The sequence below is a fragment of the Arachis stenosperma genome, chromosome 10, assembly GCF_014773155.1.
Source record: "Arachis stenosperma cultivar V10309 chromosome 10, arast.V10309.gnm1.PFL2, whole genome shotgun sequence".
NCBI lineage: Eukaryota > Viridiplantae > Streptophyta > Magnoliopsida > Fabales > Fabaceae > Arachis > Arachis stenosperma.
In genome coordinates, this window is record NC_080386.1 from 119,346,673 (window position 1) to 119,363,396 (window position 16,724).

Sequence of the window (16,724 nt, forward strand, 5' to 3'; positions counted from 1 at the left end):
AAAAAATCATTTTTATAATTAAATAAAATATATGGGTTAATTTGTAATTAAATTTAAAAAATAACTATTTAACCGTTATTAAAAAAACTTAAAAAACATGTTTTGTTATGGGACTATTTAATAGTCCAAACATTTTGAGACCACCTAATTTTGAGCCTACTTACTTTTATTTTAATGGTTAAGTGCTAGTTAAAAAACACAAAAATTGCTGACTCCGTGGTATTTCCTTGTCAAACACCACACACGTTCAAAATTTTGGCTTTCATCCTGCTCTTAATATACTCATACACACTTAACTACTTAAGCTTTTGTGATAATAATAAATAATTTCATACAATAATTTCAGATTCAACATTTTGAATTAAATTATACATATATAAATATTGATAGTTCACTTTAACGGAAAAAAAACAATGCAAAGTGCTAGTTTAATTTTCCTAGCTATAATATTAGAGTAAAGTTAGCGAGAGAATTATTAAACTTTTTTCAATTAATATCAGTTAATATTTTAAAATTATTTTAGTTATTTTAAATTATAAAACAAATTATAAATGATTAATTTTAAATATAAATTATAAACTTAAATTTTAAAGCTATTTAATATTAAATAATTAAAAGTTAACTTTATATACTTTCTTGTAATATCAATAATTGAAAGTTTTAGATATATATGAGGAAGGTAAAGGAAGGAAGAAGTTATTCACACAATTCCAATATATGTATACTTTATATTGTTACCTCTACACTTGGACTTCCCAATTGGTTGCAACTTCCTCCAATTTTGTCACACTGACTAGCTACATGCTTGTCATCAAATTCCACACACAATAATAATTATGTTTTAGAACAAATATATATAAATTAATTAATTAAATCAAACTATCATTAGTTTATTAAGTTCGTTGGTATAATCTTTTTATACTCATTTAGAGATGACAAATTTAAGTTTTTTTTTTATTTTGATAAAATAATAATAATAATAATAATAATAGTAATAATAATAATAATAATAATAGTTTATACATATTCTAGTATATAGCAAACGAGCTACATGGTACAATGAGTATGCATGCAGATACAAATTTATACATGGCAGTGAGAAGGTCGAGTATTATAGTTGATAGGAATTTTTGTTTAATTTTTGTATAATTTTTTATTTTATATTATTTTTTTATATTTAGTATTTATTAAAAATCGAATTTTTAATTTTTAATTTTAATACTATGTCATGTATACGTGCCTTAATAACAACATTCTTCAATAATAATTAATATGTGTCAGCATGCAGGAGGAGACCGTCGTCAACTCTTAATATATATATACACGACAAAACTATATAGCATTATTTTGTATTTTTTGGTGGTGATAGGATTATTCTAAAGAAATAATTAGGAATTGAAAATTATTATAGAAGGTAGAAACGCCAAAATGGTGGCGACAGTGTTGCCTTAACAGCAGCCATGCTTTTCGCTACTCTTTGCTCTGCCTTTTAGAATAAGCAAATTAAACCATACATATCTCATTACTAATCTACCAACATACACATATTTATACATATATAAATATAAATATTTTTAATTAAATATTTGGTGATGAATTTATTAATTCTACTTACGTCAATTTAATTAATTATGTCTCCAAGCTAAGGTTAGGGTGCCAGAAATTAATTTAATAATAGAGTAAAAATTAGTGTAATTTAAATATATTAATGTATGGTGTGTAATATATAGATGTAAATCTGTAATATCATAGACCTGTAAAACGTAATTTATATTTTACAAAAAACGAAAAAAAAGTGAAATAGTTGTTGCCAAACGTAACATGCATTTTGTAGGAAGGTGCAATCAGAAGACGAAACATGTTTTTCTATCCCTTGCATGAAGACTAGAGTTAGGCTTTGACTACGTTGGAACATGCCAAACACGACTTGTGTATTGTAAGTGGTCAGAACAAAGCGCAAGTTACGTTTTGCAGTACCCCTCGTTACTTGTTTAACACATGTAAGTGAGGGTGGTGAAAGGGTGGTCTTTATATCTATATTTTAGAATTTGAATTTGAATATAAAGGAAAGATGATAGTGTGCATAATATGAGTTGAAGGAATGCACTTGAGTTGAAAGAAGGAAGAAGATCACCAAGGAAGAGGAAAAAGGTTGAGTGAGGAAAAAAATTACTGAAAAAACATGGTTTGTGATTTTACATTACCTCAAGAACATATTATTGAATTTCTAAATCATCCTCAATGGGCAGTGATCTGGTTATTATAACTCGACGGATACAAGCTATAATTCGGAGATTAGGTCTGATTTATCCTTATAAGTCGGCCACGTAATTTATAGCTCGGCCACTTGCAAATTCAAAACAGAGTAGTTTGTGATCCATCCGTATAAGTCGGCCGCGTGTACTATAACTCGGCCATGTGCAGCAAATTCAAAAAAGAGAATGGCTACTTGCTGATAACCCAAAAAAGACCTTTTCAAAGAAGCCACTAAACGATTCTCTGCGAGATTCTTGGACCGTATCCATGCCTCATATCTCAGAATGAGGAGAACATACCACAATCAAGTCATATATAAATCTTATATAAACAGAACCAAGTAAACATAGCACGATAAGTACACAGAGAACTCTCCCTTTTATTATCTCTTTTAAAGAAAGCTAAAAAACTCTTTCTGACTTGAGTATTGGAGTCTCTTTGCAGGTCTCAACCTCCTCTGGTGTTTCTTGATGGCTGAAGTATAGCTTGGCGTTTGTGCTCTTAGGACAGAAAACTCCATACACACGGAAGAAGGAGTTATACCTCGGCACCAAATGGAGTTATACCTCGGCTCAGATTACTAGACAGGAAAAGGCGGTAATTATTTTTTTAAGTTTCAAACCTTCTTATTTATATCTTTTATTTTGATTAACTAATTTTAAAGTTTCTTTGTGCAGCTACATTTTATTTGGGACGCTGAGTACGATGTTACAATCAGGAAGATATACGATCGTCGCATGGGTCGGCGGCTGCAATAAATGCTAGAGGATGTTCATGAGGAACGGGATCACCTCACGACCTAGTTCCGTTCGGAAATTAAGAAGGCTCTGTTAGTTCACTGGGAGACTGACAAAGGGTTCAGGCATCATCGTTCAAGTATACCAGCAGCTCAGCGACCTTCATAAAGACTAAGACCAGACTAGTATGTAGTGTAACGTCCCTTCTAACAAAATACCTTACTTAAGTCATGGTATTTTCACTAGCAAGAATATTACGTAACCTTTCCTAATATTAACTACTTAATTACTGAACCTTTATATCAATATAGCGTTCTAGTTTTGTGAAAATACCAGAAAATTTTGTTCAAATAAAATCATTCATCAAAGATCTTCAAACAATAATAGTCACATAATTAATTATTAATAATAATAAATGTTATTCAAGTAATTTCAAAAAAAGCTCAAATTTAACACATATACCTCTGTATAAAATAAAATCTTATGCAACAAGAGTGAGAGGACTCTATGAAAGCAACTGAAATCATAAGCAAATCCTACTAATCGTCTGCAACTTCATAGTGAATCTTCGAGCCTGTGTCACTGAAAGGGTGAAAAAATTTTAGGGTGATCCTAATCATATTATTTCAATGCAACATGTGTAGTCGAAATCGTTGGATCGCGATGCAACATTGGCGGAGACGCTCAAGTACACTCACACTTTAAAGGAGAACAAAGAGAGATTTGTTGGTCAACGGTCTCAGGATCATTATGGAGTAAACATCTAATCTTGTGATATAAAATTAGAGATTAACTGTATAACTGTTGTATTAATTATTATAACATGTGCTACACAGGAGTCATACACGCAGAGACTAGAGGTCGCGACTCAACAAACTCAGCAAAGTGGGGAGGACGCCGATGGCTCTGCTGTTTCAGTTGTTGATTCCGATGTAGTTTGGCGTGAGACTGCCTCAGCACCGTACAAGAACCACGTATACGAGTTGGGATCGTTTTTCGCCGGCAGTCTTCGCACTTCCACATTAAGGTTATCGTCTGCCTCTGTCACCAGTCGAGCTGTCAACCCTGAGGAAGGCATTAATTTGAAGCTACAGGTGCAGGAGTTCACCCGCAGCCTTCACCAGCAGAATCAAGAGCTGACCGATTATTGGGAGATACATCAAAAGATCCTCGTACGCGTGATGGACACAAATGACCTTAGGCTGGAGTGGAGGGAGCAGCTATAATGACTTCAGCAGATGGAGGCTCAGATGGATGTGTACCAGGCTCAAATGCGCGCCGCTGGCATCATCCCTACTGGGACAGCGCCGCTATTGGTGACAGCGGTCCAGCTGGTGTAGCACACAGACAGCACCGTCTTCTACGCCGTTCTAACAAGACTATGGGAACGACGACGACATCGATGACTACCTGAATCTTTAATGATTAGGGCTTCATTTTATGTTTCATTGTATGTATTTGATTTATTAGACTTGTAATTTATTTGAACATTTGATATTTAATATTACATAATTGTTTTTTCTTATTTGTAAATTGACTATTAATTGTGTAAAAAATAAATTTAAATAAAAAATAAAAACTGAAAAAAATTACGTCACAATTTTTTTTAAAAAAAATTGACATTACCGTCAAATTTATCAAGAGAATAATTTGACGGTACACTACAAGAAAATGGAGCATTTGTAACAAAAAATTTGTATCAAAATTAAAATTGTTACAAAATATTTTTATTTTGTAAGAACAAAAAAATTTGTTACAAAACATTTCAATATTTTGTAACAATGTAATTTTTTATTACAAATTATGTTGGCTTTCGTATCGAATTGTTATTTTGTTGCAAGAATTTAAAATATTTTGTAACAAGATATCTATTTGTCTCAAAAGTTCTAAATATTTTATAACAAAAAATTAATTTGTCACAAAATGCATCATTTTTTTAACAAGTTATTTATTTGTCACAAAATTCAAAATTTTTTTGTAACTAATAAAAAATTTTATTTCAACATATTAAATGTAAATCTTTGAATTTTTGAAAATTAACATATTGAATTATTTATAATTTATTATATTTATTTAAAATTTTATATTCAAAAATTTATTTTACTAAGAATATTTAACTCAAATTAACAATACTTTGAGTTTAAAATTATTTTAAAAATTAAATATAAGTCATTTATGATTTATTAAATTTATTCAAAATAATTTTTTAGAAATTTTTATATTAAACGTGGTATTTACTTATTTATAATTAAAAATTTTAGTAATTAAAAAAAATATAAAAATTTTATATGATTTGATTTAAATATTTAAAATTTTTAAATTTAATACTTTAAGTTTTATGAATTAAAAAATGATTAAATTGTGATTTTATCTTATTAAGTTTAAATTTTATAATTTTAGAAATTATTTTATTAAAAATAATTAAATAGATTCGGAGATAATTTCATTTTAAACCAATTAAGATTCTTAAGTAATTTTATTATAATAGAATATTTCACATAATTTTAGTAATTGAAAAAAAGAAAAAATTGTACATTTTAATTTAAGTAATTTCTATTATAAATAAATTGTGACTTATTTTATTTTGAACTCAATGATATGTTAATAAATAAAATTTTACGTGTTCCAAAAGTAATTTTTAATATAATATATTTGAATCCTAAAATTATTATTCTAACCCAAATATTTTATAAAATTATTATATTATTTGTGTATATTTTATCCTAACTCTAAAATTACCAAATTAAAACTTAAACCTAACCTAATTTCACAAAACAAGCTCGAAGTGGGAAAAAGGGGCAGAAAAGAAATAGGGGAGAATTTGAGCAAGGGGAGCTCGAAAGGGAAAAATCAGAGAACAAGAAGAAGAGGAGAGGGAAGAAGGGAGATGGCGCCGACGGGTTGGGTGCTGCCGTCGCCATCGCTATCGCATGGAAGGGGAGAGAGGGGGGCCGAAGCTGTCACGCGAGAGAGGGGGAAGATGCTGTCCGTGCCGCTGTGTTTTTACCACTGTCAATCCATTGTCGCCGCTGCTAGGGCTTGTTGGGGAGAACATCGCATTCTGTTCTGTCACCATTGAGGGAGTCGCTACCGCTGTGCTCTGGCCGTTGCCGCTGCTATTCCACGTGAGAGGAAGAGAACCGATGAGACGCAAGGGAGACAGAGAAGCAAAAACGCGACAAGGAGGGGAAGAATATGATCCGTTCTCGTGCCGTCCTGCTCCGCTGTCACCGCTGCCATCGATTAAGGTCAAAACCGTTGCGGTTGCGTACAGTTCCCGTCGATTGAGCCACCGTGGGAATCGCCGCTTCAACTTAAATTCCTCCATTCTTGAATCTGTAAGCTTCAATCCTTGCTCTGCTTCCATCTTTTTCCTTAGTCTTTTTCTGTTTTGAGTAAGGAAACATATGTTTCTGTTTAGTACTGTTACTTTGTTTTTCTTGTTTGCTGCTATAACCATCATAGGGGATAGTGTTGATGCCATCAGAAAACTATTAAAGCTGTTGTTGATGAGTCTGATATTGCTACTTCAATTTTGGTGTGTTCTTTTCCTTGATTACAGTCCATTTGCACATTCTATTGTCACTGCCATGCTTGTTTTGATTTAATTATAGTATATACCCTGTTTTGAATTTTCCAGGGCTGTGTTCACTTTCCATTCTTATTCAATTTGAATTCTCTGTTCTGCTGTAACTATCATTACCTTCGTGGGAAGTGCTGCTGCTGTTGTGAGTTTAGACTAAGTGGAATTGTTACGCTAAATAATACACTTGTGACATCGAGGTAAAAGGTTTAATTTTAAGTGGTTTTAATTTAAGAATGCCTATAAAGCTTATCGAATAACTGTAAATAGGTTTAAATGTTGTGAGTAATTGATTGATTAAATGAATGTTGAATTGTGACTGTGAAAATGTGATTGCGAATTTCTTAGGTTGTTCTTGATTGTTGTCATTCATGTTATTAACGTACATGAATAAAGAAACAAGTAGATGCTTTACATCCGTAATAGGTTAAGGTCAAGGAGTGATTTAATGATAGAACTAGTCTATTTAATCATTTGTAACTCAGTATAAAAGAAGCTGAAATAACAAGAATTGGATGCCTACAAAAACTTAGATGAAGGTCGTCAAATTAGAGGATACATTAACTTGTTTGGTAGATACAATGAACTGAATTTATCTATTGAATTTTTTAGTTGAATTTTGTTACAAATGTTCCACTATTACTCACGTACTCATTCTGGAGATTGACAAGGCTGGAAAAATAATAATGTATATTTTGAATGCCATATTTCTACAAAATTGTTGAACTTTGTTATATTTCCTTAAGTTGCTGAATACATTAACTTTACAGACTTTGCTGGAGAGGATGAAGTCAGTGTACTAAACATAGAAAGCCTTCTTCCTGATCGAATCGTTCCAACTGTGGGGTTGAATATCGATCGTATTGAAGCTGCAAATAGGAAACTTGTGTTTTGGGACTTGGGAGGTCAGGTATGGGCATATGTTAGAAGGATGAATAGTTAATAAAAATTGAATTGAATTTTGCTTGTTCTGTATCTTATTTTGGATTGATTAAAATGAATGATAAAATTTTTATTGTTGTTAAATTTTTGTTGTTGTGGAATATTCATTCGATTAAAAAGAGAAAAAAGGAACTAAAAGAAAAAGAAGAAAGTTAGTGTATTTGTTGTTGGCCTGTTGCTGTTCTGATGAGACGATGATTTTATTGTTTACATGAATATTGTTTTGGTGAATGGTGATAATTGAAATTAATTTTTGTATATTTTATTAATCATGAACTAGTGAATTTTTGTTATTGCATTGAGTTCAATTGTTGAATTTTGCTCTTATACTCTGGTTATTTCTTATTTTGATGATGATGAGTTTGAAGAACTTCTCCCAGGACCTCCCCCTCTTGCTGTTGATAATGAAGATAGTAATGTAGAAGCTTGTGAAACTTGTGAAGATTTTATGATTATGAAGAATAGAGTGACTATTAAATACTTATTTAGACTTTAGTTAATTAGTTGCTCATTATAGTAGTTTGGTTGGTTTATTTGCTATTTAATTTATTTTAGTTGTGTATAAACTTGTATGTTGTGAATTTGTGTTTTAATTTGAGTTGTGAATTTGTGTTGAGTATGTGACTTTTGACTTGTTATGGTATATATTAGTTATAGTCCAATGGATAATTTGGTTTATTTGATATTTATTTTATTATTTGTAAAATTAATTTCTGCTATAAAAAAATTTCATAATTTTTATATTTTACGAGTTACGCTTACATTCCATCTTACGATTCAACGAATTACGATTAAAGAAATTGTTATAAAATAAATATTGTGCTTTTGTAACTAAAAGAATGAAAAATGTTACAAAACAAGTTATATTTTGTAACTAAATTTTGTGATAGGAAAAATTATATCGTTACGAAAAATATTTTAAAGGTCCAAAATTGTTACTACTTTTGTAACAAATTTTGGTTTTTGTATTAAAAAAACTTGTTACAAAATATTACTTTGAATTGTAATAGTTCCATTTTTTGTTACAAAAACTTTTTGTAACGGGACATACTACAACGGTCCCTTTTTTTTGTTACAAATTCTTTTTGTTTCAAAATTTCGGTTTTTTGTAACAAATTTTTCTTGTAGTGGTAATAATACAAAAAAACAACATATTGTAGCGCCAACATTACCATCAGAAAAATTCGCCCTAACCAAATGATTTTTCGGTCAGGTAATCCGTCGCAAAATCCGTTAGTAATTACTGTCGGATGAAAAAAATCCGACCGTAACCATTTATCGGCGAGGTTTATACCGTTCGATTCCTTCAGACGGTAAATCTGAGGTAACTTAATTAACGTCGAATTTTATTCGTCTTTCCATCGATAAATTTGACGATACTCAAGTTTTTCTTGTAGTGAAAATCAAAAGTAATAAATAGTTATATAATATAAAAAGACTAACCATATTTATATAATATGTATTTAAAAAATAATTAAAATATTATATTAATTAACTTATCATTTAATTTGTAAAATTAAGTATCAAACTTATGCTTTGATGACATTACTTTTAACTCAAATTAAATTTTTCAGAACATAATATCATCAAGGATACGTTCTATTCTTATTCGTTTTAATGTGGGTATTTTTTATTGACATTTATATTTTAAAATTAATAAAAATGTTAATAATATGTACAAATAGTAAATCGAATTAACTCAAATCGATTTATTATGCATATATTGTATAGGTAGTCAATCGAATTGGATACAATATATACATAAAATCAACTTGATTTAATTTACTACTAGTACATAATACACATAATAAATAAAATAAAGTTAATTCAATTTACATAAAAATATTTAAAATAAGACGTATAACCAATTCTACTTCAACACATTTATATAATTTTAAACTTTATTTATTTTATCAAGGTGAATTATCCGAATTTTTTTCTTGTCATTAATTAACAAAAAATTTTAATGTTATATATATTGTTACAGATCACCATCTCACATTATTTAATTACTGAAATACAAATATGTAAAATCATAATCACATAGGAATATCAAGAGAAATAAAATAAGAATGAAGGGGTGTGGATTTCTGGAAATTGGTCAGGGAAAAGTGGAGCTGTCTTCCATAAAACAATATTTTCTTTGTTTCTTTTTCTAATGATAGTTGGTGGTATCCATAAAAACACACCATTATATATCATGTTATTATTTGTTCTTTATTTCTAGCTATTCTCGTATACACTTAATTTAATTTCTATTTTTCTGTGTGCATTACTTTCCTTTGACCTTATTGTTGTCATGACTTGTATATATATAAGTATATGTGTGATGATCAAGTAAATGTTTTTGGCAGTTACTACTCACACGAAAATGTTAAAATTATCTTCTCATGATAATTTTTTTTAAAAAATATAATTTTTTATTTTATAACACTTTAAATAAAGGTAACATTTTTATTTCAAATAAAATTAAGCTATATAATTTATCAAAAATAATATATCTTCACATAATAATAATTATTAAATTTTTATTGGAGTAGCCACCAATATTTTTAGATGAATAATGTACATGCATGTTTATTTTATTTTATAATATAATTTTATTTTTATTTTTATTTAAAGAAATTAAAATAATAAAAAAACTAATTCTATATATTTTAATTATAAAAAATTTAAAATGATATCATAAATTATTTTTAAAAATTTAAATTATTAAATAAAATGGAATAAAAATTAAAAATGCACCAATAATTTATACAATACAATAAGCTTATAAACAATATTAGGTATATAGTGGAGCCCACTGCATCACGTGTGCATGAATGATTCACATGCATGACGCCTTTTGTTTCTCGGCGCTGAAATAAATGTGGATATTATATATTGTATATTTGTGCTTAATAGTAAAATAATTAAGATTTTCTTAGTATTTATAATTTTTTTAATTATAATAATTAAGATTTTATATTTGTAAAAATTTTTAATTGAAATTTTAGATTAATTTTAAATTTGTAACTAAATCTTAATAGTACAAGTTGTAAAAACATAGATTAACAAAATTCTTATTTTATTGTGTAAAGCAAACATATGTATATACTCAATATATATAAATAAATACTGAGTACACGTATATTGATGAATACATATTTAGCTATAACTTTTGACAATGAATAATTTTTTTTAATAAAAAAATTTACATAATTTACTTAGTTATTATAAAAAGTAATAATGTAATTATATATTATATTGATTTATGAAGGAACAAATTTAATTGGTAAGGGGAGTGCTAGATAAACAATGTCTTTTTTGAATAACATGAACAACTATTAATCAAATAAAAACATACTACACTTCTAAATTACTCACCTAAATTTTAATATTAAAATAACCATCATACACCCAGTGAAATGAACATCCGATATATCTATTATTTATATTATTTAGTATTTTCATTGTCTACCTATACTTTTTCAATTGGTAAATATAATTTCTATATTATTTTAGCTACCATCTATGTTTAATATTTTTGGTAAATAATTTCTTAAACCAAGATGTGGTAACACTATATGGTGATGCATGCAGCTCAAGAGGGTTAAAATCGTCATTGCAGTTAGTTCAACATTGCTAGGTGTCTCCTTAGAATTTACAACTTGCTATAAACCTGTGGCAACTTGATGATGAAGACCCACATTTGGTGGAACCTTGAGAAACACAATTATCCATGGTTTTTCTTTCTTCATTTGCCTTTGTATACTTAAACCCTAATTAACTTTAGTTTCTTTCATGCATGATTGATTAGTAGTGGCACTTCCTTCTCTTTTAATTTGATCTTATTATTTTGTGGTAACCCTCAAGTCAAGTTTTTTCTTCTCAAAGTGAATCACACAAATTCAACCCAAAATTGAACAAAGAGTTTTGTCTCTCCATGCAAGTAAGCTCTATCTCTTTAATTATTTACTTCTTAGGGTTTTCGTCTAAGCTTTTTCTTTAAAGAAGAAATCAAAGTTATTATGTTTAATTTCTTTAATTTAATTTTTTTCCCAAGGGTATTGATGACTCTTCTTTGGAGGTGGATATATTTAATTAGAAAATTGGAGAGCTAGATGTGTAATTGAACTTTGTCTAATTTTTGCTTCAATGATAAATCTATGTTTTGCTTAGCTATAATTTTTCTCTAAGAAAGTTCATTATGATGTGCAAATTTGTATGCTATAGAAGGAAAAGGAAGCAATCACCACCAATAAGGAGGGGAGTAATAAGAAGGACATAGAAATAATGGAAGGTTGCAATGGAAAGGAGGAAACCCTACCACCTGGGTTTCGATTTCATCCAACCGACGAAGAACTCATTACTTGCTATCTCATAAACAAGATCTCGGATTCAAACTTTTCAGGCAGGGCAATAACTGATGTTGATCTCAATAAATGTGAGCCATGGGAGCTTCCAGGTGCATATAGTTTACAACCATTGTTATTAGTTCAATTTCTTTGATTTTTTTTTATGCATATTCATTTATATTTGAGAAATAAATATCCATCAAATTCAAGATATTTAATTTTCTTAATTTATTCCTTCAATTATTCTCTTAAATAGATAGTGCTTATTTTTATATCCATGTAATCATTATTTTTAGAGTACTCAACACTATCTAAGGTTTTTATGAGAAATTAATTAATTGATGCACCAAATTTTAATCCCATTCTACTAACTAACGTATATTTTAGTCCATTAAGAAGAGATTTGGATAAGATTTAATTTAAGTGAATGATATACATTTGTTAAATACCTTCTATTACTTTTCTAATTAAACAAAAAGACCACAACATCTTCTCATTGAATCTAATATATTATGTTCCTTGGATGTTTATTTTTTTTTTCATAGTTATTTAACAAAAATTTCCATGAATTAGGGAAGGCGAAGATGGGAGAAAAAGAATGGTACTTCTTCAGCCTGAGGGACCGGAAGTACCCAACTGGGGTGCGAACGAACCGAGCCACGAACACCGGGTATTGGAAGACCACCGGAAAAGACAAAGAGATCCTTAACAGTGTTACATCGGAGCTAATTGGGATGAAGAAAACTTTGGTTTTCTACAAAGGAAGAGCTCCAAGGGGAGAGAAGAGTAATTGGGTCATGCATGAATATCGCATTCATTCTAAATCCACCTTTCGAACAACCAAGGTATATTAAATATAATGAAAAAATATTAGTTACTTAATATTTCTGTAAATGAGTAAAATGCAAATAAAAATAACGTATCTTTTATGACAAAACCCTACCCATCTTCTTCTTCCACTAAACTCCAAGAAGTGTCCGCATATCATATCATATATTGCAAATTCAAAAAAGCAAACAATTATTAGTCAAGAACCATAACTTAAGGGTTAATTAATCCTTAAGAAAAGATGGCGAGTGGTTTTATATTTACTTAAACATGCTATTTATGTTAAAGTTTTTTCGGGCTTAAAATTTGGAAGAATCAAAGGGGAAGCTACCTTGGTTTATTTCTCTTTTTCTTTTTTTTTTTTATTCTTTGTCTCTTTCAAATATGTAGCACTATTTGGCTACCTTTTATTTCTTTTAAAATTTGTCCATGTCAGTTTCATTTTTCTTTAACCCCAATCGAACATAGAATCATTATTAGGTGCTAAAATAAAATGTTTTATTCTCTTCAGCAATTTATATCACATAAACAAATAATTTTATTATAAACATTCATTAATGGCTTATCATTCAATTGATACATCAATGCACGAGTTATAATTTACACCTAGAATACCTACTAATTTTTCTCAAACATATTTTTTAATTATTCTAGTGATAATAATTAATAAATGCAAAAAAGGATTTACTTTTGACTGATTTAAAATGATTTTTTATTATCTTTTAAATATTTAAATTTTAATCACCTTTATGCCATGTTAATGGATCAATTTCCCCAAAGACTTTATTTAGACTATTTATTGAAGGAAGAAAAATGTTTTCTAACAATCATCATAAGCGTCTTTAATAGTCAATATTAACAATTCTGGATGAACATTAACAACCTTAGATTATTATAGGTGACCATTTTGATGGAGATATAGATTAACTGTCAATAATATTCAACATAACAAACCCTAACATGTAACCCTACACCCTTTTGTGATATATTCAGCAGGATGAATGGGTGGTTTGCCGTGTGTTCCAGAAGAGTGCCGGTGCAAAGAAGTACCCTTCTTCCAACCATGCAAGTAGGGCAATGAACCCTTTCAACCTTGAAATAGGTCACCACAATATTGTGCCGCCGCCGCCAATGATGCAACTCGGAGACCCCGCCGCCGCTCATTTCCTCTATGGAAGGAACTACATGAATACTGCAGAGTTAGCAGAAGTAGCTAGGGTTTTGCGTGTTGGTACTGGATCAACCAGTACCAACCTGTCCGGGATGCAGCCTCAGATAAATTATCCAGTGGCTGCCTCCCCAGGAGTTGGATTCACAATTTCAGGGCTCAATTTAAATTTAGGAGGCGGAGGAGGCGGAACAGTAGTAGCCACAACACAACCAGTTTTGCGGGCCATGCAGCCGACTCCTCCGTCCCAAACAATGGGTATGGTTCCTCATCATCAAGTTCATCATGATGTGAGTTCCAACATGATTTCAACAAATTCCCTTGGTGCTGAGAATGTGGGTTACGTCAATGAAATAAGCAACACAAATGGTGGTCATGGAAATAGGTTTATGGGCATGGATCATTGCATGGATCTTGATAATTACTGGCCTTCCTACTAAATAAAGGAGAGAGACCCTACTTCATTTTGTTTAATTAATTATTATACATAATTTAGTGTTATAAGCTAAGTTGGATAATTAAGCTACGTAAAACTTTTTTCCTTTTTTATTTCTTCTTTTTTTTTTAATTATCGTGTTTCTAAGTTTAATGCAGGTAAAGAGACCTTGCAGTATCAAAGTGAATCTTGTTCTTATTTGCAGTTAAGAAACTTCTTTAATGTTATTGCTTTTATCTAGCTAGTCAATAATGCTACGTAGCAAAAAATTCAACAACAATAAATAAAAATAACTTTGTTAAGTAACCAATTAAAGGTGGCAATTAGTAAAAAAAAAGCATTAAAAAAATAAAAAAATAGAATTGGACCTTTTTAAATTTTTTTTTTGTATAGAACATAAATTCAAATTATCATAAAAAACATTTAAAATTAACTGCAAAAAATATCTAAAATCTTAAAAAAAATCTAAAACTGAATGAAAAAAAACATTTAAAATTATTATAAAATAAATATAAAAAACTTAATAAAAAAAGATTTGAAACGTCATAAAAAGAAATATTCAAAATATTCAAAAAATATTCAAAACTAAAAAGAGAAACGTCCAAAACTATTAAAAAAATAATTCAAAATTTAAAAAAAACATCCAAACCATAAAAAAAAGTAACATCTAAAATATATAAAAAAATATATCTAAAATCTAAAAAAAAAACTTCCAAAAACTAATTAAAAGAATCATCTAAAACCTACAGAAAAAAAAAAGACGACTACGTAATAAATATTGGAGTGCATTTTTTGAACTTAAAAAAGTTGGCTCAAGTTAATTGCCACCTTAATTAATTATCTATACTTTTTCTAAAAATATATATTCAATAATACTCTCACTTATAAAAAAATGTAAATTATATTTTTTAACTTAATTAACACAATTAATTTTTTTATAATTATTTTTTATTTAATTACATCAAAAATCAATCCAAATTTTATACGAATCAAATTCTCAAAATTTCTTTCACATTATTACATCTAATAATTATACACTTTTTTTAAATAAAAATCTCAAATCCTTATATATGTTATTAATTCTTAATATTTTTAAATTACCAGTACATTTTATAAAAAGACTAAACATCTCAAATTTGATTAATAAAATCAGAAATATTTTTAATCGTAAATAAAAATCATCACTATCGATTGGTATTACGCTAGAGTTTACGCCGTGTTTCACGGGTTTATTAATATTTTTATTAGAATATTTATTTTTATTTTTATTTTTATTTATGATTTAAAGTTTACTATAACTTAATAAATTTGAATATATAAATTAAATTATATTGTCTTAATAATAATAATAATAATAATAATAATAATAATAATAGTGATTATAACATATCAGTTATATATAGAAATGAAAAAATTGCATTTGTGTCTACATAATAGTATTATTATTATGATGATTGGTAATAAAAGGAGGGGAATGAAAAGAGTTGTACTCATAATTTGATAAACAGATGAAATAGAAATAAGTGTGTAATAATTTTGATTATTTATTTGCTGGTGTCTACATATTACATTAAATACAATTCTCAAGTGAGTTATAAATGTGTATATATAGATAGCTTTTGTAATTGCATTTTAAAGTTTAGCCTAACTACTATTTAGAGCAGGGCCTATAAGTTATAATACAATATATATATATATATAGATGAACTTAATTAATTGATTAAATAAAAACTTATCAACTCTAAATAATATTACTGTTATGCATGTAAAAACATGCGTATGATATTCACAACAATTTTTGTTTTGGGGGTCTTCAAATTTCAACTACCACTAATTAATTAGGGAGAAATAATCTATTTTAAAAATGTCTCAACTGATGTGCCAACATATATACTCTTACCAATAATTATGATCTTGATAATTAAACATATGCTTTTAGAATTTAATTTGGGGTTAAGTAATTTGTCTGACAAATAAGCCGGGTTTAATTATATTGTAAGTCTTTATATATAATTTTACTAATTTTTTAGTTATGTCTTTAAATATAATTTAAAAAATCTATAATTTAGTTCCTGTATTAGATAAAAAAAAGTTTTAATTTGATCTATTGTAATTATTTTTTGTTAAGAAATATTTTTTTCAAAATATTTATTTTTGTATTTGATGTAGGATAAATTATAAACTATTTAAAAGCAAAAAATATAAAAGCATTGTATTTTTTTCTGAAAAATAACAACTAAATGGGTTTTTAATTATAAAATTTTATCTAATTAATATAAAAATTTAATTACAAAATTTTAAATTGTAAAGATCTAATAAAAAAATTTGATAAAATAATAAAAACTAACAAAATAATTAAATCATATAAATATCAATTATGTTAGATTACACCAAAATTAATCTATAATATAAAATATATATTAAAATATAAAATATA

The 16,724-nt window shown here is 28.1% G+C and overlaps 1 protein-coding gene across 3 annotated transcripts; it reads left to right on the forward strand.

The window, feature by feature from the left end:
• The first annotated feature begins 11,202 nt into the window (after positions 1-11,202).
• On the forward strand, positions 11,203-14,445 carry LOC130955950 (protein CUP-SHAPED COTYLEDON 3). Of its 3 annotated transcripts, none has more exons than XM_057882965.1 (4): positions 11,203-11,449; positions 11,734-11,965; positions 12,429-12,700; positions 13,680-14,445. In XM_057882965.1, exons 1-4 carry the CDS (start codon positions 11,444-11,446, stop codon positions 14,289-14,291), a joined length of 1,122 nt encoding a protein of 373 aa, XP_057738948.1. In that variant the 5' UTR covers positions 11,203-11,443; the 3' UTR covers positions 14,292-14,445. The 3 variants fall into 3 exon arrangements, with proteins under 3 accessions (XP_057738948.1, XP_057738949.1, XP_057738947.1); XM_057882966.1 differs by having other exon boundaries at positions 11,737-11,965; positions 13,677-14,445; XM_057882964.1 differs by having other exon boundaries at positions 11,204-11,449; positions 13,677-14,445.
• The last annotated feature ends 2,279 nt before the right edge of the window (positions 14,446-16,724 follow it).